Genomic DNA, 21,808 nt, shown 5'->3' on the forward strand with positions numbered 1-21,808 from the left:
TCGCGTCGTGGCCGGCTGGCCGGGCTGCGGTTGCGGAGCACCAGGCACCAGCAGCCAGGAGAGGCACGTCCCGGCGCTTGGTGGAGAGTGGGCAGAATCCGGACTTGGGGTAGCTCCGGGCAGAACTTGAATTATACAAGAGGTCGCTGGTTGCTGCTTGCTCACGGACGGTGAAGCGACGGGAGAATCCTCTGTCCCTGTCGCGCTACTCTGGGCTCGGTCAGGAACAACGGGGAAAGGAGTGCTCCTCGTTGCTCCATCTGGTGTGGCTACATTGGCGCGTCCCTGACGCGTCGCCTGGTGCCCAGAGGATGGGTGTCGTCGTCCTGATTTATTATACGCACAATAAATTGCAAAGACGTATACCTGATACCAATATATACCATCCAACCGTATCGCGAGCCCGGAAACACGAGCGATCATCCGCGTGGCACGAGAGCCTCTTCTGGTGCTCGTGTTGACCTACTGACGCGTCAGTGTCAGCTCAAACAAGTCAGACACAGCCATCTAACCGGAAACCAGGAAGTCCGAATCCTCTGTTGTGGTGGTTATTCTAAACAAAGTCCTTTGCTGATCGGGGGGCATTAGTGCTCAACCCACGCACTCGTGGCGCCATTCGATAAGCAAAGTTCGTTCCCGAGCACCGAGCGAAACACTAGCTATCGGCGAGTAATGCGCAGTCAACTTGATTAGACTGGAACCCGACCCGGCGCCGGCGGGCGGCGGCCGAACCACCGTCTCCGTTGGGTGGATTCCCACTTGGGATGCTGGCTCCCATCCCAGCCCTGGTGACCGATGGAAACAAACAAGAACCGCCTGGGCCCTCGCACCGGCAATCACACGAATTCACGACGCCATCCGTGGAGACCCGTCGTGTCGCCCGCCCATCCGGTGCGCGCTGGTCAGGTCCCTGGCGCCCGGGGAACTGAACCGGGTGGACGCTTGGTGAGGCGCATGGGTCACCATTGCATGAAACGACAGGATTAGGATTAGGATTAGCTGGCCACCGCTGCGCGTTCCCGGAGCTCCACGGCATTTCGCCCGCTCGCCTCCTCGGCCGATGTGAACACATACAACCGGAATTCGGAAGACGAGAGCAGGCGAAGGAAGGATAGGTCTCGTCTCTACGCGTCGGCCGCTCCCGTGGACGTGGCGCGTGTGCCGGGAGAATCAAACCGTTGACGCGGCGCTGCATGAGAGGCGGTGCTAGTACTGCTATTTCATTCGGGAGGACTAGTACGTCAAAGCTGGAGGAAAATTCGGTCAGCGCGTCGTCACTCGCCATGCGTCCGATCCCTACCTACCAAACGGCCAGTGCTTACTGTTTTCCGGGTGAGGATCAGGCACCCTCGCACTAACACGGCAGCAGGCCCACCACCCCCCACTGGCAGTCCAAAATTAAGGCGCCAATCGCAGTGCTGCGACGCATTAAGGATTGCTCTCATCATGCGATGCGATAGCTCTACTCGGATCGGGGAATGAAGCTTCGATGCCGCATGGACCCTGTGGTGCATGGTCCATGGTTCATATTCCCTTTGTATGCACTCGCAACGGAAAGGCTAAGCTGGGCTAGTTCCCCTCCGGAAAGGAAAACAAAAGGCTACTTTCACGGATCAGCTCTAGCGTGCACGTCCTGCTAGTGCTCGCTTCACGAGCGCCGATTTCTGACGAGGAGTCCTGCCCTGATCCTTCTGTTCATCTTTATTCTGATCATCAGGTAAGGTAGTGCAGCCAATTCAGCTCAGCCATTTTATTATCATCCGCTTGGCATGGGGGATTCGGACACGTAGCGCACGCGTCACACTTGCAAAAGAGAGCTCGTGTAAACGATGACGGCCACGAAAGCGAGGCCGCGCGGTGCGGCCGGGGCATGGAGCAGCCGGGGCGGCACCGGCACCGGCGCGAGACCTGAAGAATAAAACTCGCTTGCGGCTCACCTCGGGCAGGCAGCAGCGCGTGCGCGGAGCCGAACCGCCAGCGGGGAAGGGAGGGCACGCGCGCGCACGACTCACTCCTCGTGCGAACTGCGAACCACCACCCACCTCGCCCCCCACGTTCCCCTTACGTGCCGCCCCCGCGCCCGCGCCGACGTGCGCCTCCGACCCCTCCCGCGCGGTTGCCGATCGAAGCGGCCAGGGCGGAGGCCCGCTTGATCTGGTTTGCTCCCTCATCGCGGTCGAGCACCTGCGCGCGCTTGGGCGTCTTGCTCTTGCCGCCGTGTTGTCCGAACCAAACCAGAGGCAGCCGACGCGAGTGCGCGCTTGCTTCCTTGCTTCGGCCATGGTCGCGTCGTCGTCGTCGTCCTCCACCAGCTCCGTTCCGTCCAGCGCGCACCGTCGCCGCCTCGCGGACGTGGAGCGTGCCGCGGCCGCCGACTGCTGCGGCGTCCCGAGCGACGGCAGCGACGACGGGAGCGAGCGCCGCGGGCACGGCGCCGGCGCCGGGGGCGTGAAGGCGCTGCTGCTCTTCGCCCGGAGGAGCGGCTGCAAGCGGGTGCCGGTGGCCGGCCTGGCCTGGGTGAGGAGCGCGGTGGCGTGCCTGCTCGGCGTCGCCGTCGTCCTCGTCCTCGTCACGAGCTCGCGCGGAGGCGCCGCCGGCGGCGCGGGGAGGCCGCTCGTGCGCAGGGTGGACGCCGGCGACGGCGGGGCGCTGGGGTGGAGGGAGGAGAACCTGACCGCCGTCGCTCGCCGCCCGCCCGACCCGCCGGTGAGTGCTCTCGCCGCTGGCTGCGCAGTTACAGTTCTCGCCATGCACTATAGACCTCACCCTGCCAGTTTTCAGCATGTTAATCACAGTTAACTGCAGCCTTTCATTGTTTCAAAACCTTTTTCACGAACTAGAAACCATTCGAATGTGTCAAGTTAATGGGATCCAAGTCGGCGACTGGATGCAGAGGGAGACGTGCTGGATCATCTGCTCCTGGTGGACTGGGTCTGGGTGGGGCACGCGTGTGCGCGCGCTGGAGAGACGTGAGGACTTTCATGGCGGCCGTGTTCGCCGTAGTTGCGTTTTTGTATCTTAGCTCCAGGATCAGGCATTCAGACTGTGGATGCCGAAGACATCTCAGAAGCTGCAGAGTTCGGAAGGACTCGAGGCCGCCTTCCGTACGCGTCCTCGTCAGAGGAATAAGTGCCAGCTCTTTGGCACACATGCTTTCTCTTCTCTTTTTCTCGTGTAGTTTTATATGGTTACCAGTCCAGAGGAGGAATTCAATTGGGAGAGCGATACCCATACGGCCATGCCTTGTTGTCAATGCCATCGACATGGGGGCCCTTAGCACCAAGGTGATTCCAAAGGGTTGACGTTGATGTTCTCAAAATACAGTTGTACAAATGAATCGTTTTTTATTTTTATTTTTGCGAGGTGTACAAATGAATCGTACATATAGCGGAGCTCTTGCCAGAACAATCAGATGATAACCAAGCTGGCAATTTGTTCAAAAAAAAAACAAGCTGGCAAGGTACAGTGATGACAGTTACACCATGACTGCAGACAAGTTGCCATTTGCGAGCCAAGACACATATATCCAGAGATGATCAGAATACCGCGCGTGAACAAAATTTTGGCAGTTCCTAGCGCTATCTAATCTATAGGCCTCCAAAATTCTACATGAGTCTTCGGAAAAGAAGAATGGACATGAAGTGGGAGCTTGCATCAATCCATCCTACCCCCCACGAAGTGCTACAACTACAATAGTGCTACTATGACTAGAACACAGGCATAAAAGAGTTTCTCGTTGATTGGAAGCACGAAAGCCTGCCTGTCTGAAGGCTAACTAAAGTGTAGACCTGCAAATAAAGCAATATAAAGAATCTATTAGATATAGATGCTCCTAAATTTCATTGTTGAGAGATTCTATTATTGACTTCAGATTTTCATTCATGTCAGTGCATAGTTATACATGTTATGATCTCCTAGTTTTATACTGAAAAATTGATTTGAAATCCATCAGATGTCCCAGATATGGATGAAATTGGATAGCGAGGGTTACACAAAATGCATCGAACGCCCAAAAAATCGTTACAGTAAGCTTATCTTCCTTCCAAGTTAAACATCAGTTATAAGTAATGTCCCATCTTCAAGTTAAAATTAACTAGTCTCAACTGAGTGCCTACATTTGAGCAACGCTTGCTCTGCAATTTCAGGAACCAACAGTGCAACGGCTGGCTATATAATTGTCAGCGCTAATGGTGGCCTGAACCAGATGAGAATGGGGGTGTGTACACAATTATCTTAAAAAACTTGAACATAGGACAGTGCCTTTCAGCTTACATGCATTCCTTCAAAATCATTCTTGCAGATAAGCGATATGGTTGCAGTTGCTAAGCTCATGAATGCCACCCTAGTAATCCCTACTCTGGATCATAAATCATTCTGGACTGATCCAAGGTCCATCTCTTTGCAATCAAAATAGCAAACACTCTATAGGATTTTTTGGGATAACTGATGTTTTGTCATGACATGCAGCGATTTCAAAGATATATTTGATGTGGAGCACTTCAAGGAAACTTTAGAAGATGACATCATGATTGTGGATTCCTTGCCACCAGCTTACAAAAGATTTAAACCCTATATTAGAGCACCCAAGTCCTGGGCCAAGGTATGAACCGACACTTGAGGACTAAGTGGACGTAGCAGCTACTTACAGATCAAGAAATTTGAGCAGGTAGAAAAAGAAAAGGCGATTTTACTCTTTCTTTTTGCAGGCTTCTTATTACAGAGCTTTCACAAGGACACTGAAGAAGGTCAAAGTTGTGAAATTCACACATACAGATTCACGGATTGTTAACAATGGTCTCCCTCCTTCCATCCAACGACTCCGTTGCCGGGCAAACTATGAGGCACTGAGATACAAGCAAGAAATTGAAGAGCTAGGTAACACTCTAGTTGAAAGACTGAGGAATAGGTCCAACCACTACATCGCACTTCACTTAAGGTGACTGAAATTACAATTGTCTAATAAGAGGCTGACATCATTTTGTGCTGAGGAATTAGCAGATCAGTAATACTTTTGGGTTTTTTTACAAACTGACAGATACGAGAAGGACATGCTCTCGTTTACAGGCTGCAGCCACAACCTAACACATCAAGAGGCAGAGGAACTTAGGGAAATGCGACTCAAGGTGCAGCACTGGAAAGAGAAGGAGATCAACAGTGAAGAGAGGCGACTCCAAGGAGGCTGCCCTATGACTCCTCGTGAAGCAGCTCTTTTCCTAAAAGCTTTGGGTTATCCTTCCAGCACGAAGATCTACATTGTAGCAGGTGAACTATATGGTGTACATAGCATGGATGCATTAAAGGCCGAATATCCAAATGTCTACACACATCATAGTCTGGCAACAGTAAATGAATTAGAGTCTCTCAAGCTGTACCAAAACAGATTAGCTGCTGTGGATTACAATGTAGCCCTCCAGAGTGACGTTTTTGTGTATACATACGATGGAAATATGGCCAAAGCAGTCCAGGGTCATAGAAGATACGAAGGATTCCGAAAAACCATTAACCCTGACAGGTAAATTCCTGGATTTTTTTTTTTTGAGTTTTGAGTTTTTAGATCTCAATCCAAAGTGCTGAATTCTTTGACTGTATAGGCAGAAGCTTGTCGAGCTCATTGACAAGCTTGATGAAGGTACAGTAAATTGGAATGAGTTTGAAAGTGAAGTGAAGATGCATCATGGAAACAGGCTTGGAGGTCCATATCAGAGGTGGTCTGGTCGAAGTCCAAGGCAAGAGGAGTATTTTTATGCAAATCCTCTTCCAGGGTGCTTGTGTAAAAGAAACACACAGGATCAAGTGGCATGAACTTACTCTACAGAAAATGGATAGTTCAGTCTTCAAGCGTAAAGTGAGCCTGACTGCAAGAATGGACACAGAATTTACTCTGACTCATTGACATACACCAAACAATGCAATTCGTGGTAAACTGACATCAAAAGCACATATTATTTTTCTAGACAGAGAGAATTTGTGTAGTTTTCAATCCACTACAAGGGTATCAGAGGGAACAGTCACTGAGATGTGTGATTTCAGAGGATTATTTATCCAACTTTGAAAACAGGAGAGGCAAGAAATTCAAAGAGGATATTTGTACCATGGGAGGATAGAATTAGCTAAATTGAAGAGTTTCAGTGTAAGTTTTACACCTTTACTCCATAGTCCAGACGTACAGTCTTACCACTTTTTGATAAATTTGATTTTGTTGATTTTATTATGCACAGCTTGGTGCAAATTATGTGTATGTACAATAATCATTAGTGATAGATCAAGTTGTACAACAATTACACCCTTTTTCTAGCCTACTCTATTACATTTAACTGTTACTGAAATATTGGATGTTGTTATCGTCTTTTTTCTGTCATCAAATATTTTGTAGCCTAGTTTGGTCCATCAAAACTTATGTTCGCGTGCTTCCCGCGTTCCACATTAGTTAGTCATAATGAATACAGTTACTAAATGAGAACCGATTTACCGAGCAGTAGCTCAGCTGGTTACTTGGTTGTTAGTACCTCCAGATGAGAAAAGAGCCACCCGGCCAATTCGTGGGTAACTCCCTGAGAAACAGGTTTCAGAAAGTTTCCTGGCCAGCCAAGGTTTGGTGCCCCTCTTAAGTTAAACAAGATTTAAAAAATGAGCAGGGAAGTCTCGGCCACAGAAATATAGTCACTTAATATCTCCCCAGAATTGGTGTGCTCATTCAATGCAGGGTCCTTTCTAAGGTTTAGAAATCATGAGCAAAATTAAAAAGTGAAGTGGTGTATTTTACAGTAGCACATCAAATAGAGTAGGTTGAAGTGGTGTATTCAACTATATAACTTGTGTCGATCATTAGAGGCATTTCGGCAGCAGTCAAACTTTCCAAAGCATTTAATGACATGCATAATGCCCCTAAAACTGAAATGATTACAGAATGGATGATAAGAGGATACCTGAGCAATTGGTGCATATGAATTGCGCCTGTAGCTCTCTTGCGGTAAAAGAGAGAAGAAAAAAAAACTTGTTCAGTTCTGTTAGACCATTCATGAATATGCTTGTATATCGCATATGCTGTTCATTCCTTGGCAAATGATTTACCAGTTCACCACATAGAAGGCACATAGACTTGTTCCTTCAAGTTCTGGGTAGCACTCTCAGTGGGAAATCCTCGCACAGCACCAATTGTCCACTGTGATATGATTCCAGCAGCAATAGCAAATCTCAGTTGCCTCTCCAATATATCCTGGTCCTCGTACATCTCAGGACAAGTCGTTAACTTCCTAATCGCAGCAGCAACAACAGCATCACCAGAACCTGTTCGGTCAGTGGTGTATGGAGTTATGAGTGCGTCCTCTGTTCCAACCACACAGCCATGAAACTTGGGCGTGTAGTAGTGGATCCGAAGTGTCCCATAGGTCACAAGCAAGATCTTAATTCCATCATGCCAAATAGGAGCAATCTCTTCAGGGCTGTAGTGGTAGTACTGTGGCCAGTTTCTTGTAAAATGAAATCCTTCCAGATAATACTGAGGTGGGGTGTTTCTCTTGTATTCATAATACTCATGATCAAGGAGGAATTCCAGCTCATCCCTTGATACCTCTATGATATTAGCCTCTTTCCATGCCCTGTTTATCACCTTCTTTGTCTCATCCCTTGAAGTCCACAATGGCAATGGCAAATTCAGATCAAAGAATATTTTACTTCCAAATTTCTTGGACAATTCAATGGCTCTGAAGAGTGTATCGTGCATCGATGGATTTAACAGGACTTCTGAATTGAAATGGAACATTCTGGCCTGTGTAGTTACCATGGATTAGATTTGAATAAAGAAAAGATGGTTGACTATGCAGTAGCGATGTCAACATCAAAAACTCGTCATGTAAGCAAAAACATAAAAGGTGCCTTTTAAAAAAAATCAGCACTTGAAACCAAATAAATGCACTTCTGCAAAGTCCTTCTTTCAACCATTTTATCTATAGGACATCATTTGTTCAGATGCATACATCAGTGCAGCAATTTTATCTATACGATGCAAAACATACTGAAATTTTTATCAATCTGTAATATGTTGCTATCTTGGATTATATAAAGAAGAGGGATTCAGATGTCAATTAATCTCAAGTAGAGTAGAGAGTTTAGCATCAAGGTTGAATCTTGTTTGAAGAATCGACCTTCGATGATTAAAGAAAAAGACAATTAACAATCATGTTATGCTACTAGATCACATTAATTTTGTTTCAAAACTAGGAATTGGTTTGGTTTGATGCAATTGCTATGCAACATTGCAATGCAGTGGACGGTGGTTGTCAAAACAGAGACATTTAGACATAGCTTGCTGTGAAAAGCATAAGTTTGCATCAGAATCTAATGTTTCTCCCAAGTATCACCAACTCACCTCTTTCAACACATCGACATTGATCTCGGTCTTGCGGAGGGTGTCCTCGGCAGCGCTCTTCACCGTCTCGGCCACAAGCTTGGTGCCGCCCTTGCCGTCCTTCCGGTCCCGGAAGCTCACCTTCATGCGCGCCGTGGCCGTGGCCGCTTTGCCGTCGAACTTGATGGCGCGTGTCTGCACCCGCTCGCAGTTCATGCGGTACACAAGCTCGCGCCCGAAGTCGTCGTCGCCGACCTTGCCCAGCACCGCGCCGCGCCCGCCAAGCCGGGTGAGCGCGATGGCTACGTTGCTGGCCGCGCTCCCCGGAGCGCGGGCGAACTCCGGCGGCTCCCACTGCAGGTGCCGCCACGTGGAGTACTGGTCGGGGTGCATCTGCCGGTCCGACACCCGCACCGTGGGCACGAACTCCCACCGCGGCGCGCCGAAGCAGCACACCAGCGGCGGCCAGTCGTTCGCGAAATCCTCCCCGTCGTCGAAGTCGCTCCCCACCTCCAACCCATCCTCCTCCTCGGACTCTTGAATCGTCTCCTCCGTTCCGCTGCTCGCCGTCTGGGCCACAACCTCCTCCTGCTTGGCCTCTTCCTTGGACTTCGTTGTCCGGCGGCTGGCCCGCTTCGCCGGCTCCTCCTCACTCTCCGAGTCCGAATCCTGGACCTCCTTCTTGGTTCTCCGCCTCGTGGCCTTCGCCTTCGGCTCCGACGGGGACGGGGACGGGGACTTCTTCCGGCCGCGGCGAGAGGCGGGTTTAGGGGATTCCGGCACGGCGGCGCCGTTGGGCGAGCAGCGGAGTTGGCGGCCTCGTGGGAGACACGGGTGGAGAGGTGCGGCGATGAAATTGGGCTTGAGGAACAGCGCTGGCAGGAGGAAGGCGGGTGTGGCCATGGCCATTGCCGCTCCTCTTTGCTCGAGGTGAGGAAGGAAGGGGGACGGCGACGAGCGCTCGGCTCGACTCTATCCAGTGTCAGTGTGATCCGATAAGGGTTTTAGCAACCGTTAAGATGTCGGGTCGCGCCCGCAACGAGGGAAATGGAACATCCGAGCATGTTACGGGCTGGGCTAGAGAAAGCCCAACATATTCCGTTTTGTTAAAAAAAGGAAAGCCCAATATATAAGTCAGGCCGAGTAGGCTGGGCCAAATTCAGCACGGTCCGTACTCCGTAGCTCAAAATTTGGGGACTGAAAGGAAAAAAACAGTTTCCAAGCAGGGCACAATTGACTGTGCAAAACTTCTCAAAACATTTTTTTTTGAAACACTCTTGTTGTTCGGGTGTTTGCATTAGTAAAAAAGTTTAAGGGCATGTCTTGCCTTGCTGACTGAACAAACCAAGTTAAATTGTGTGTGTTTGTACTGAAAAATCTGTACGAAACCCAGAGCACAGTAGGGTCTAGTACATCGTGTCAGTACGTAAGTATTGATCGAAGAGTAATAGAAACTTAGTATCCATTATTCGTCGCACTAAGCATATTTTACAATCATCACACAAGAAGTTAAAAGACTAGTAGGACAACATGTTCGAAGGAAATACAGATACAGACAGTGAGTTCCTGAAATGTCCAACACTCGAATCACTGAACAGGTAGCTGGGCGCGGTGACCGGGTCACTCGACGGGGATCATGACCTCGTTGGTGCGCAGCGGCGGGAGCGTGAACGGCGGGTTGTACCGCGCCAGCACGAAGGGGCCCTTGATGGTGTACCCGTCCTTCTCCAGCGCGGCCCGGAGCCCCTCCGCCTTCTCCCGCACCGTCCTGTCCGCGGCCACCCCGCTGAACCTCACCACCCCGAACTTCCTCTCCGGCACCTCGCGGATCACCACCCGCTCGTCCGTCGGCCGCGGCGCCTCCTCCGCCTTCGCGTACTTGGACGGCAGCAGGAACTGCATTGTCACCTTGCCCGGCGCCTGCTGGTCGTCAGTGATCACGGGCGCGGTCATCGCGACCGGCTCCGGCTCGGCGCCCGCGCCGGTGCTGATGACCGGCGCCGTCATGGCGATCTTCTCAGAGGGCGCCTCGCCGCCGCCGCCGCCGGAGGTGATGACGGGAGCCGTCATGGCGATCTTCTCGGGCTTGGTGTTCTGCGGCTTGCCGAGCGCGCCGATGTAGTTGGCGAGGACGGTGAACCCGCCGTCGGCGTCGCCTCTCCACTCCTTGGGGTCGTAGGTGAACTCCGCGGCGACGCAGGGCGGGTACTTGCGGACCTCGTAGCCGTCGCCGGTGTGGAGGACCTCGTGCTTGGGCGTCTCCACCGTGATCCTGCCCAGCACCATCCCCATTGCGGATCGTCGGCGGCGGGGGGCGAGCTGGAGCTAGGTACGGTGCAGATTCAGAGGACGGTCTTTGAGCGGTCGGGCTCTTTGGATGCGTGTGTGATGAGTGGCGCCTTGCCTTGGCACCGCGCCGGGCAAGGGGGCTTTAAGAAGCGGCGAGAAGAGACTGATGTGTGGAGGAGGTGGTGTGCGCGTCGTGGCGCCCGTTGCTCCACGGGTGTGTCCTGGTTTCGCCTTGGAGGACAAGCTCAGCGAACTTCGAATCTTGGACGATGGGCTTTGCCGCTTTGACTTTCTTTCGGCTGCCTGCTGCCAACTTGGCTTGCCGTTGGCCATGTGGCTAGATTTGTGTCTTTGAGAACACCTTCAGGGTGTGAATGGAGGCGTGAAGCCCTACAATAGGTTTCATTCTCCTCGGGTTTGACTACTCATTTAAAATTCAGAAAGAAAAAATACTGTGGAAAAATTGGAAACCACAATTGAAATGACGGCACAATAGTAAGTTTTCGATTTCTTTATTTTTATATTTTGTATTTTACGAATTTTCAAAAATATACATCCAAACGAAAAATTTGAAGATCTATATTACTGCCATCGAATGAGATAGCTACAGCCGAATAAACTAACGGTAGGTACCTTACCTCGGTTCATCCGGCGGAATTTTTCTAGCCTGGATAGCTCACATTCAAAAAATCATAACTAATTTATATGAACTCGGATGGAGATACACTTTATATGAAAATCGTAGATCTCGACCAGATCTACAACTTTTCAGGTCAAACTATTTTCATTAAGAGCTATCTTTGGGCTCAAATAATTGATACAAATTTCAGATCTAAAATTTAAATTTTGATCTGAACACTCGACAACATACCTTCGAAAATCATAATTAATTTATATAAAATCGTATGGAGATAAAATTTATATGAAAATCATAGAACTCAGAGAGATCTACAACTTTATAGTTCAAATATTTTCATTCAGAGCTATCTTGGTGCTCAAATAATTGACACAAACTTCAGATCCAAAATTAAATTTTAGATCTGAAGCTTTTATTGATTATTTGAGCACCAAGATTGCTCCGAATGGAAAAAGTTTGAACTAAAAAGTTGTAGATCTTGTCGATTTCTATAATTTTTATGTAAATTTTATCTCCATCCAATTTAATATAAATTAGTTATAATTTTTTTAATGCGAGCTGTTCAGGCTAGGGAAATTTCGCCGTGAACCGGCGGTAAGGTTGCTACGGTGCATCTACCGCCGGTTCATCCGGCCGTAGCCATTTCATTCAGTAGCCGTGGTATAGATCTGCAGATTTTTTAGTTGGATATATATTTTTAAAAAATTGTAAAATACAAAATAAAAAATTTTAAAAAAATCTTCATTCTCTGAACGGGCTGTATCAGATAGCTTTAGAAGGGCCCGTTTCGGTCTCGAGAACGGCCCATCTGGAAGAATCAGGGCCCACTCCCCGTAGGACAGGAAAAAGGATCCTTCTCCTGCCGCATCTCGGACCTGGTGTCATTCGCAGTTACAGCGAGGGCAAAAAACCCTTTTTCTCTCGAATAAGGGCAAAAAACCCTTGCCGGTTGCCGCCTAGTATTCCTGAACACAAGCCACACGCTGTGGTCCACACTCGCCGGTTAATCGCAATGTTGACAAGCTGTGTATTTTTTTCACAATGGTTTCTAGTACTCCGTTCGATTGCTGATGCTTACGTACGCATACGCCAAGCATTTGCTGATTGACCCTTGAGCCTGAATAAAAAGGAACATGAACTGATGAACACCTCAACATAGTTTTATTTACGATTGTGAACTTGAGCAGTAAGGAATCATTTATCAAGCAACACACAATGAAATCAAGCAAGCAGATATACATGAGAAGGACACTACTACACGGATATTACATCCCACATGCTGTTTTTCGCACACTCATCAGCCATCTCGTTTTTTCAATGGACCTGCCAAGTGCCAACAGCAGGCGGAGCCTGTAGGTCATGTTCAGTGGCACTTGGGATAGTCTGCCGCAGGAGGTGGAGGGAGCAGATTAGGCGCCGGCCCGTTGAGCACCTCGAAGACCATGGCCAGCCCCAGCGGCAGGTGGGCGTCCAGGTGACAGTGCATGAACCACATACCTGCAATTTCGTCGCGTTTTAGGCCGGCAACAAACAAGATCGAGGTTCAAATCCGGCTTAATTAGCGTCTCAGATTTTGGTAAACAGTTTAAATCTGTCGCGAGCTCTCACCCGGATTGTTCGCCGTGAAGCGGATGACGGCCCAGCCGCCGGCCGGCACGGCGACGGTGTTGCGCACCTGCGGGTTCACAAGGTTGAACGCTTTCCTCATCCTCGGGTCGAAGCGCCCCAGCCCCTGCGCCAGCACGAAGAAGTTGAACCCGTGCAGGTGGATCGGGTGGTTCTCGGTGCCGAGCGCGCGGCTGTACCCCTCGTTCTGCAGCACCACCTCCACCACGTCGTCGAAGTTCACCTTCCTCACCGACGTGGCCTTCTTCGTCGCCGGCGCCGGCGAGCCCGGGAAGTCCTCCGAGTACACGTCCGGCACGCCCCTGAAGAGCGCCTCGAGGAGCGACACCTTCTCCGGGAACCGGAACGAGTGCCTGTTCATCGACGCCAGGACCGAGAACCCCTGGCACTTGGTCTGGTCCGGCGCGCACGGCGCCTGCTCCACCCCGAACGCGACGACGAGGCTGTGGTCGACGGTTTTGGGAACGACGGGGTCGCTCGGCCGGACGAGGCCGGTCAGGGACCAGTAGAACCTGGCGGCGGTGACGACGTCGGTGTACGGCGGCAGCGCCGGCGTGGCCGCGGGGGCGGAGCCCGGCACACCCTTGTACCTGAGCACGGCGGTGGCCGTGGTGGTGTCGAACGGCGGCGGGGCGGACACGGTCTTGCTCTCGAACGCGCGCGCCGCCATGTAGTACCGCCCCGGCGCGGCCGCGGCGGCCATGAGCGCGTCCACGGTCTGGCCCGGCGCGACGACGATGACGTCGGTGGGGAGCTGGTTGGTGTAGCTGGCGTCGGCGGCGACCACGGTGAAGGCGTGGCCGGCCACCCTGAAGAAGAGCTCGGAATTGACTGCAGCGTTGATGATGCGGAGGAGGTACGTCTTGCCGGACTCCACCTCCACTTCGAACATGCCGGCGCCTGATGGAACATACACATGGTTGCATCAGATCGACACCAAGCTTATGCTTATTATGCATTGGGTTTTTGTAACGGGAACATGCGTGGCTCGATCGAATCGTTTGCCGCACCTCCGCAGGGGGCCTGGTCGCCCGGCGAGCCGTTGATGGTGAACGCGTCGGACATGACCGGGCCGAGGCCGGTCAAGAGCCCGTCGTTCTCGACGTCGTCCACATTCCGGTTCCACCACTCGCCTGCCAAAGAACATGAGCAAAAAAACGGTAAAGGCTGCGCTCGTGCCAAATGACACTTGAATCAGACGCGAAGCTTTTGTTACCTAGCAGGATGGGGATCTCGGCGTGTGGCGCCGGGAACGGGTAGCCTCCCCTGGGCTTGATGATGAGCGCGCCGTAGATGGTGGCCCGGAGCATCGAGGAGTGCGCGTGCCACCACAGCGTGCCCTCCTGCCCGGTGACGTTGAAGGCGTAGGTGAACTCGCCCGACGGCTGTATCGGGCACTGCGTGATCATGTTGGCGCCGTCGGCCCACCCGCTCCGCAGCTGGAAGATGCCGTGCCTGCACGCACGCAGAGAAAGCTCGTCAGAGCGCGTGGGAAAGGTTTGGAGTGGCTGGCGCGCGGTTTACTCACCAGTGGAGGGACATCGGGTACGGCGAGCCGTTGACGACGTGGACAACGAGGGTGTCGCCTTCGTCAACCTCGATGGTCGGTCCCGGCACCTGCTGGTTAACCGTGTATATGACGCTGTCCGTGCAGAGCCGCGAGATGCCCATGCCGCCGATCTGGTTTCCACTCGCCGCCATTGGCAACGGCACACACGCAAGGTTACGACGACGGCGAGTAACTAATCAAGTGAATGCGAATCTGCAAAGTCCGGCGGGATCGGATCATGTACATTGAAGGTGTGCTCGACGACCGCCGCGCTCGCCACCCACACCACGCAGAGCGCCGGGACGAGCAGCACGAGCAGCCTAGCTGCCCGCCGCGCCATCCCCCGAGGCACAGCTCACCGGACGGGAGACGAAGGCGCCTAAGCTGCAAACGAAACGCAACGGGCACGTACGGACCGGCTCGATCGGCATCCTTATTTATACATGCACGGCTCCGACCCGTCGTCTATCCTATCCCCTGCCGGCAGAACAAGTCCTGCTCGCGCCTGCCTGATGCTCCTCCAGTGCTAGCTCGTTCCCGTGTGCCGTGTGAGAGCCTGGGCAGCGGAGGTAATCAGACCGCGACTGCATAGAAGAATCCTTCGGCTCTGAACTCTGTTCTAGACTTTTTCACTAGGTTCCTGAATCCTGATCCCTGGAGCCGTTTGAGTCCAGGGTCAAGTCTTGCAACAGATGTAGTATCCCAGTGTAACGATAAGGATGAGCTGTGTTTGGCCATGGTCAGGACGATGTCAAATATGCTCAATACGATTAGGTTTTTTTAGTGATTGAGATCATAACTTTTATACTGCCTCCCTAGATGCTTTCTCGCTCGGAACTGTTGCGGCATGCAAGGAGAAGGAACCAAGGAGTAGGTAGGGCGTTCAAGACTTCAAGTTGCCGCAAGTCTGAACCGTAGCTTCGCTTTCAGAGTAAAAACGCATGACCATTGGTCGAATGTAACATCACTAGACTGTTGGAAAAAGGAATATACGTTGGATTTGCGGCCCGCGGTATACACAAGATTTCTGGAATTGGACGTTTGCCTTGCCTATACATGTCCAGTAACTCTCTCTCTCTCTCTCTCTCTCTCTCTCTCTCTCTGAGGCAAACGTGTCCAGAAAAATATGTGCATGACCTGGTAGTTTCATATTGAAATAACTAGAGGTTGGACTGTTGCTTTCAGCAAGGAAATGTCATCGAAACTACTACAGGGGAAAAACTGAAAAGGGAGATGAAATCGTTGCTGTTTCGTTAAACTTTTTCTACGTGATCAAGTCACAAAGCGAATGCTTATGCCACTTGCAACAGGGCACGACTGGGTGGGGTTGCTTGTTAATTCAGTTTCAACAGATCAGAGCATGGTCGTGTTGGTTTTGTTCAGTTGACAATCAGATAAATAATGCAAGGACGCCTGTTTCCTCGGCTCAATACAGCCTTTCTGCAACCGTTCCTCGGCTCCTACTGAAACAATCTGTTCCAAGATTCCCAATGCAGTACAGAAAGGCATTTTCAAGTGTCTGCTGACGTCCTAATAAGCTCGGATTGTCAACTAAATGGTCCAAACCATGCTTACGTTGCTCTGCTAACACCACCTAAATGACCACGGTACACTAGGCTACGCAGCATTGACAATGGCAAAGTATGATTAGTATTTACCAAAATATAATGAACCTAGCGAATGGGCAAAGAATGTCGTCAGATGACTAGGTCCTTGGCTGAGACCTCTTCTGAATTTGTCCTTGGGGTTCCAGCTAAGCCAAATACGTATGCATGTTTCAGAAATCTGCAGCTTATCTCAACGCGGCGGATGCAGTTGTTGGAACGTGAAAGTAAAAAAAAAGTTTAAAAATGGCAAGTTGGCAACACTATCATGCTTTTGGAATTCAAATCACAGTATAGTACTGCATATCAGTGCGTGACCATGGATACAGAGTCTCAGACAATCTGAAGCCTGAACTTTGTTATGCACATCTTCCCCCTGTGGAGGGGGAAGGAGAAGGTCGCAATTACATCGAATCAAATCCGTATACACATGTATAAAAATCTTTAAAACGAAAAACAATGATCACCTTACTTACACGAATGAACAAAACTGTAGATTTTGAGCGGGTATCACGTCTAGGTGCAGCTTCTCACGCGTTAGGCCTTGTGTGTTCGTGAAGAACGAAGAGAAGAAGAATGATACAGAGGAGGCAGGTGGGATGCCCAGTAGCTCTCGGCCCAGCAGCGGATCTAGAAGAGGGGCGCCCGTCCTCCCTGTGCTGGGGAAGGTTGGGCGACGGTTTGTGATCCACCGCGCGCGGAGGTATCACCGGCGATCCGGCCTCCCGCGGCGAATTTGCTGGCCCCGGGGCTGATGCTGGTGCCAGGGTTGGTGCTGGGGCTGGGGCTGCAACCGGCGCTGGCGCTACCGCCGCAGCCGCTGCGGCGTAGCTCTGCGCGTCGCATACTCCCACCCAGTCCGCCGGCGGCGGAGGCAGCGTCGAGCCGGCCGTCGTCCCGCTGTCCACATGAAACACCATGCCCAGGCCCATGGGCACGTGCGGGTCCAGGTGGCAGTGAAAGAACCACATGCCTGCGTCGAGTTCACCCGTTAGGCCCAAAATAACAGTAAGGCCCATGTAATATTTGGGCTGAATCTACGGGACAAGCGAGATGACGGCCCAAAATTACAGTAAGTACCTGGGTTGTTGGCGACGAACCGGATGACGGCCCAGCCACCGCCGGGCACGGCGATGGTGTTGCGTGCCACCGGGTCGACCAGGTTGTATGCCACGCTGCCCGGGGTGAAGGCTCCCACCCCCTGCGCCAGCACGAAGAAGTTGAAGCCGTGGAGGTGGATCGGGTGGTTCTCCGTCGGGACAGCCGAGGGGTTCTGCAGCACGATCTCCACCACCGAGTTGAAGCTGAGCTTCTTCACCTTGGTCCCCACAGCCATCGCCGTGCCGCTCGGCGGCGGGCCGTCCGGGAAGTCGTCGGTGAAGACCCCCGTGAGGCCGTTGACGTGTGCCCCCAGGAGGGACGTCTCCGGGCCTGGGAGCCGGAACGAGACGCCGTTCATGGCCGCGGCCGCGGCGGTCCCGTTGCACCTCGTCTGCGACGGGTCGCACGGCAGCTGGCCGAGCCCCAGCTCGATGGTCATGCTCACGTCCACCGGCGCCGGCACGGCGGGCGTGCCCAGGCCCCTCAGCCCGAAGTAGAAGGCGTTGGCCGTCGCGGCGTCGGAGCTGGACGGCATGGCGGGCATCGCGGGCGGGTTGGTCGACGTGCCGTTGTATTGGAAGATCGCGGTGGCGGTGGTGGTGTCCGACGCGGCGAACGTCAGCGGGCTCATGGTGTCGTGCGCCTGCACCGCCATGTAGTAGCTCCCCGGCGCCGCGGCGGTGTCGACCAGCGCGTCCACGGTCTGGCCCGGCGCGAGCACCAGCGTGTCGGTGTTGAGGCTGGAGGTGTAGCCCGCGTCCACGGCGACGACGGTGAAGTTGTGGCCGGCCACCTTGAAGAAGAGGTGCGAGTTGAGGCCGGCGTTGATGACCCGGAGCAGCACCCGCGAGTTGGGCTCCACCACCGCCGTAAACGTATCATCTAAACCAATCAAATCAAATCAAGCAGTAACAATCAGTTACTAATCACATTCCACGCCTAAATTTAACTCCGTTACTGCATCCAATTGATCGATCGATGACGCGATGCATACGTACTCGCGCACGGGTAGAGCAGGCCGGTCATGCCGTTAACCGTGAAAGCGTCGGACTGGGCAGGGAGCTGGCCGGCCAAGAGGGCGTCGCTCTCGACGTCGACCACATTCCGGTTCCACCACTCGCCTGTCCACATCCAGAGACAAGAAGCGTCAGATTCTTCTTTCTGTCCACGCCAACAAGATATGCTCGTACGCGCGGCTGGCACGGGCGGCGACCGATGCCAAGCGGCGGCCGGACATGCAGTACAGCAAAGCACAGCACCGGTTACCGAGTACGATGGGGACCTCCATGTCCGGCGCCGGGAAAGGGTAGGCGTTGCCGGCGCGCGGGCGGACGATGAAGGCGCCGTACACGGTGGCGCGGAGGAAGGAGGAGTGCGCGTGCCACCACAGCGTGCCCTCCTGCCCGGGGACGCTGAACCGGTACGTGTAGGAGCCGCTGGGCTGGATGGGGCACTGCGACACCATGCTCGGCCCGTCGGCCCACGGGGTCATGAGCTGGAGCACACCATGCCTGTCAATTTCCAAGGCACCAGCAGGCAGCGTTATTAGGCCAGCTCTGCCTCGAGTGGTGCCCATACTGTCGAAGTGCACTGAACTGAATAGACCATTGCTGGAGCTTTCAGGTGCAAAAGGCAGTGTGAAAACCATGCGAATTCTTCTCCTAGTGGAGTAGGGAGTAATAAGTATTATTAGTAACAGTACAGCACTAGCTTAACCTTGGTTACTTTTTGGATGATTCTGACGTTATGCCACTCTTGAGTGTCCTAACTGGAGTTTCTATGGCGCTCCATGGCTCACTTTTTGTGAGCTTTTTGGATACACTCTGTTGTAAAGATAAACCATATCATCTTTACACTTGGCGAATATTGGGTGAGCATCCATACAGTTAAGAGGCTATGTTTCGACAGGTAAGGTGTCCTTTTCAGAGGTTTCACTTTCGTCTCTTCCGGATGGATGCTAAGAAAATCAGATAAACCTATCAAGACAATCACACCAAAGGATCCAATAAAACGCTGGGATGGCAGGTTCCTTACGGCACCTTGTACATGTCTTGATGTCGCGGGGGCGACTTTGATGTTTCTAAGAAAAACAAACAACTCACAGCAACTGTAATGCTGTCTTTTCTGACAAACCCCTAGTTTTCTTTTCATTTTTTTTAAAAAAACTGAATTCAGGTAGAGGCACGCCCTCCTATCTTTCGACACGACGACGATGAAGAAAAAGAAGAAGAAGTTTCTCGAGTTTGAGTAAGAGTAGTAGGAGTTACCAGTGGATGGTTACGTTGTATGGTGAATTGTTGATGACCTTGACCTCAACCGCGTCACCTTCGTTCACTTCTATCGACGGGCCTGGCAGTTGACCGTTCACTGCAATAATACTGGTTGTGCTGCAGAGCTGATTGATTTGCATGCTCCCCACCTAATAGCAACATTACAGATAAGCATTGCCATTTTAGTAGAATACGCGCAAAATTGCGGGTCCTAGAAAAAGAAAGATTGGCATGTGTCATTTATCAAGCTAGGGTTCGCTGGCTCTGCATTGCAGATAAGGATGCGCCATCAGAACTAAGCAACTGAACTCTCCTAGCAATCATCAAGTTCAGCCAGTTGAAAAGAAAGCCCAGCAAGTTCAAAGGTTCAGGTTCTCCTTTTCTGTCAGGCATAAGGCACAACCTGATGCTGAATTCACTGGAGTGTAACTCGCGGACTTAAACACCTTGTTCTTTCAAGGAAGCAGAACGAACGAACTGAAGCAAGTTCGTCTTCTCGCCAAAAGCTTCAGCTTTCTGAATTCTACCAAATGAACTGATCGAGTATACCTCGAATGCATGTAGATAGAAAGGGAGGAGGGAGAAGTACCGTGAAGGTGTATTTCGCCGTTGCTGCATCGGCCACCGGTCCGACGAGGAGAAGCGCGAGCACCAGCAGAAGCCGCACCATGGGTGGAATGGAAGGTCGAGCAGAGTGCAGCAGAGTCAGAGACTCAGAGGAGGGAGGAAGACGAAGCAGAGGCAAAGCTGTCCTGGCAGCGATCGTGGGCAACTTGTGTAGCTCAATGCAGAGGACACACGATAAGTATATATACCCCGGAAGCCTTTCGGCAACTTCTGGAGGAATGACTTGGATAGGATTGCCGTCCTATATGTGACCAATTCCCGTGACCGCGACATAAAGCTTCTTCCGTCGATAACACACTCACGCACGCAGCTCGTTAACCTAGGTGTTAGTGCTCCAAATTATTTTTTATGCGACGGCCTGACCAAATGATAGCTGAATGAATGCCACCTCCGCCACTGCCTGGATGTTAACCTGCTCGTGCTCGCTCTGATTGCAGTATCAAATCCATAGCGAATCCAATGGAACAGCGTCGAGCTCTCTTTCCTGGCTGGAACTCTCGACACGTCCGCAATGCCGCTTTCATCAGGGGCAATCAGGAGGAGTTTTACTTCCGCACACAAGCAGCGGGAATTCAGTTTTCCGACGAACTGTCACGGTTGGCGTACGAGATGGGTCTTGCAATCAGGTAGGCAGCGGAAAAGAATTAGGGCTGGGAAACCATCATTGCAGGAATAACTAATCGCGTTTCTCTCAGTGTCCCAAATCGCCTTTCGGGTCAAGAAAAGAAGCTCTCAAGCTGAGGTGTACCTGAACTTTGCGCCTGAACCAGGTTCGTAGCCAGCTACTTGAATCTTGTAATCGTGGAGCTTTGCTACTAGACAACCGTTTCCTATTAAAAAACAAGTGTTTCCCCCATATTCTGTCTCAGAGAGTTGAAAATTTGGTGCACATTCGCATTTAGCACTGATGCGCTGTCAGAGATTAGGACACTCTCCTCTACTCGAGCAGAGTGCAGACCAGCTGGAGGTACATAGGGCGGACTGTGGAGCAGGTGAACAAAAGGTCAGGCAGATGAAAAGGAGCTCATTAGTTTAGCCCTGTGAAGCAAAGAACCTCCCGTGCCTCTGCACAGGAACTTCCCAAGACGTTGCCATTACAGTCACGCATCGGCATCACGGGCCAATACAAAACAAGACCTGCACACCTGTACCGCATCGGATGGCATCCAAAGAGGGGGAGAAAAAATGGCCTGGAAAATCCTGTGGCCGGGTTGATCCCGGGGAGCCTATCTATCTTCACGGGATAACGCCGTGATGCCTATGCTACGGGCGAGAATTCATCATAAAAAGCTCCGTCCAGCTCGCCGGAGGGGGAGACCACCACCGTTCCCCCGGCGGATGCGTCCGATGGCGGCCAGAGTGTACCAGCCCTGAACCCCCGAATAGACAGCTGGGGCGACGGCGCCCTCCCGTGCGCGATCCCGACGGCTGCGCACGGCGCCGGGTCTCCGGGCACGGTTGGCTGCCTGGAGAAGAAGCAAGGCAGGTGTGGTCTGAGCTTGTGAAGATACAGTGCGAAGGCGCGCTGGACATTGCTTGCACTTATCACAATACAAGGCCCCATCCGTCCCTGAACTGTCACATTCTGGTCCTTCCTGATGTGTCAGCTCCATCCTCGCATTACCCAAGCTAGAAAATGGCATGGACTAAAATGCACGGATTATTTATGAGCAGAGAACATGTAATCGCTTCGAATGGAAGGATCTGCAACTGAAACCGCTCTCAGGAAGAAAAAAAATGCAGGTCCGAAATCAATCA

At 52.0% G+C, this 21,808-nt stretch overlaps 5 protein-coding genes across 5 annotated transcripts; 1 reads left to right on the plus strand and 4 right to left on the minus strand.

Moving 5' to 3' along the window:
- The first annotated feature begins 1,939 nt into the window (after window positions 1-1,939).
- Window positions 1,940-6,341, plus strand: LOC112893001 (O-fucosyltransferase 19). Its single transcript, XM_025960134.1, has 8 exons — window positions 1,940-2,706; window positions 3,953-4,025; window positions 4,146-4,216; window positions 4,301-4,389; window positions 4,468-4,600; window positions 4,707-4,936; window positions 5,036-5,512; window positions 5,592-6,341. Exons 1-8 carry the CDS (start codon window positions 2,281-2,283, stop codon window positions 5,800-5,802), a joined length of 1,710 nt encoding a protein of 569 aa, XP_025815919.1. The 5' UTR covers window positions 1,940-2,280; the 3' UTR covers window positions 5,803-6,341.
- LOC112893002 (fructokinase-like 1, chloroplastic) lies at window positions 3,484-9,322 on the minus strand. The gene is made up of 3 exons (XM_025960135.1): window positions 8,369-9,322; window positions 6,927-7,768; window positions 3,484-3,788 (listed from the first exon to the last, which is right to left on the minus strand). Exons 1-2 carry the CDS (start codon window positions 9,254-9,256, stop codon window positions 7,076-7,078), a joined length of 1,581 nt encoding a protein of 526 aa, XP_025815920.1. The 5' UTR covers window positions 9,257-9,322; the 3' UTR covers window positions 3,484-3,788; window positions 6,927-7,075.
- Window positions 9,323-9,792: 470 nt separating this feature from the next.
- On the minus strand, window positions 9,793-10,758 carry LOC112891427 (heme-binding-like protein At3g10130, chloroplastic). Its single transcript, XM_025958280.1, has one exon. The coding sequence runs from the start codon at window positions 10,637-10,639 to the stop codon at window positions 9,968-9,970; it is 672 nt and encodes a 223-aa protein (XP_025814065.1). The 5' UTR covers window positions 10,640-10,758; the 3' UTR covers window positions 9,793-9,967.
- A 1,712-nt stretch (window positions 10,759-12,470) lies between these two features.
- On the minus strand, window positions 12,471-14,788 carry LOC112891654 (laccase-8-like). The gene is made up of 6 exons (XM_025958564.1): window positions 14,693-14,788; window positions 14,428-14,579; window positions 14,116-14,354; window positions 13,910-14,032; window positions 12,882-13,799; window positions 12,471-12,770 (listed from the first exon to the last, which is right to left on the minus strand). Exons 1-6 carry the CDS (start codon window positions 14,786-14,788, stop codon window positions 12,637-12,639), a joined length of 1,662 nt encoding a protein of 553 aa, XP_025814349.1. The 3' UTR covers window positions 12,471-12,636.
- A 1,597-nt stretch (window positions 14,789-16,385) lies between these two features.
- LOC112894912 (laccase-7-like) lies at window positions 16,386-20,233 on the minus strand. Its single transcript, XM_025962756.1, has 6 exons — window positions 20,013-20,233; window positions 19,421-19,572; window positions 18,420-18,664; window positions 18,152-18,274; window positions 17,133-18,035; window positions 16,386-17,025 (listed from the first exon to the last, which is right to left on the minus strand). Exons 1-6 carry the CDS (start codon window positions 20,091-20,093, stop codon window positions 16,583-16,585), a joined length of 1,947 nt encoding a protein of 648 aa, XP_025818541.1. The 5' UTR covers window positions 20,094-20,233; the 3' UTR covers window positions 16,386-16,582.
- Window positions 20,234-21,808: the final 1,575 nt, after the last annotated feature.

Source organism: Panicum hallii, chromosome 5 (genome assembly GCF_002211085.1).
Source record: "Panicum hallii strain FIL2 chromosome 5, PHallii_v3.1, whole genome shotgun sequence".
NCBI lineage: Eukaryota > Viridiplantae > Streptophyta > Magnoliopsida > Poales > Poaceae > Panicum > Panicum hallii.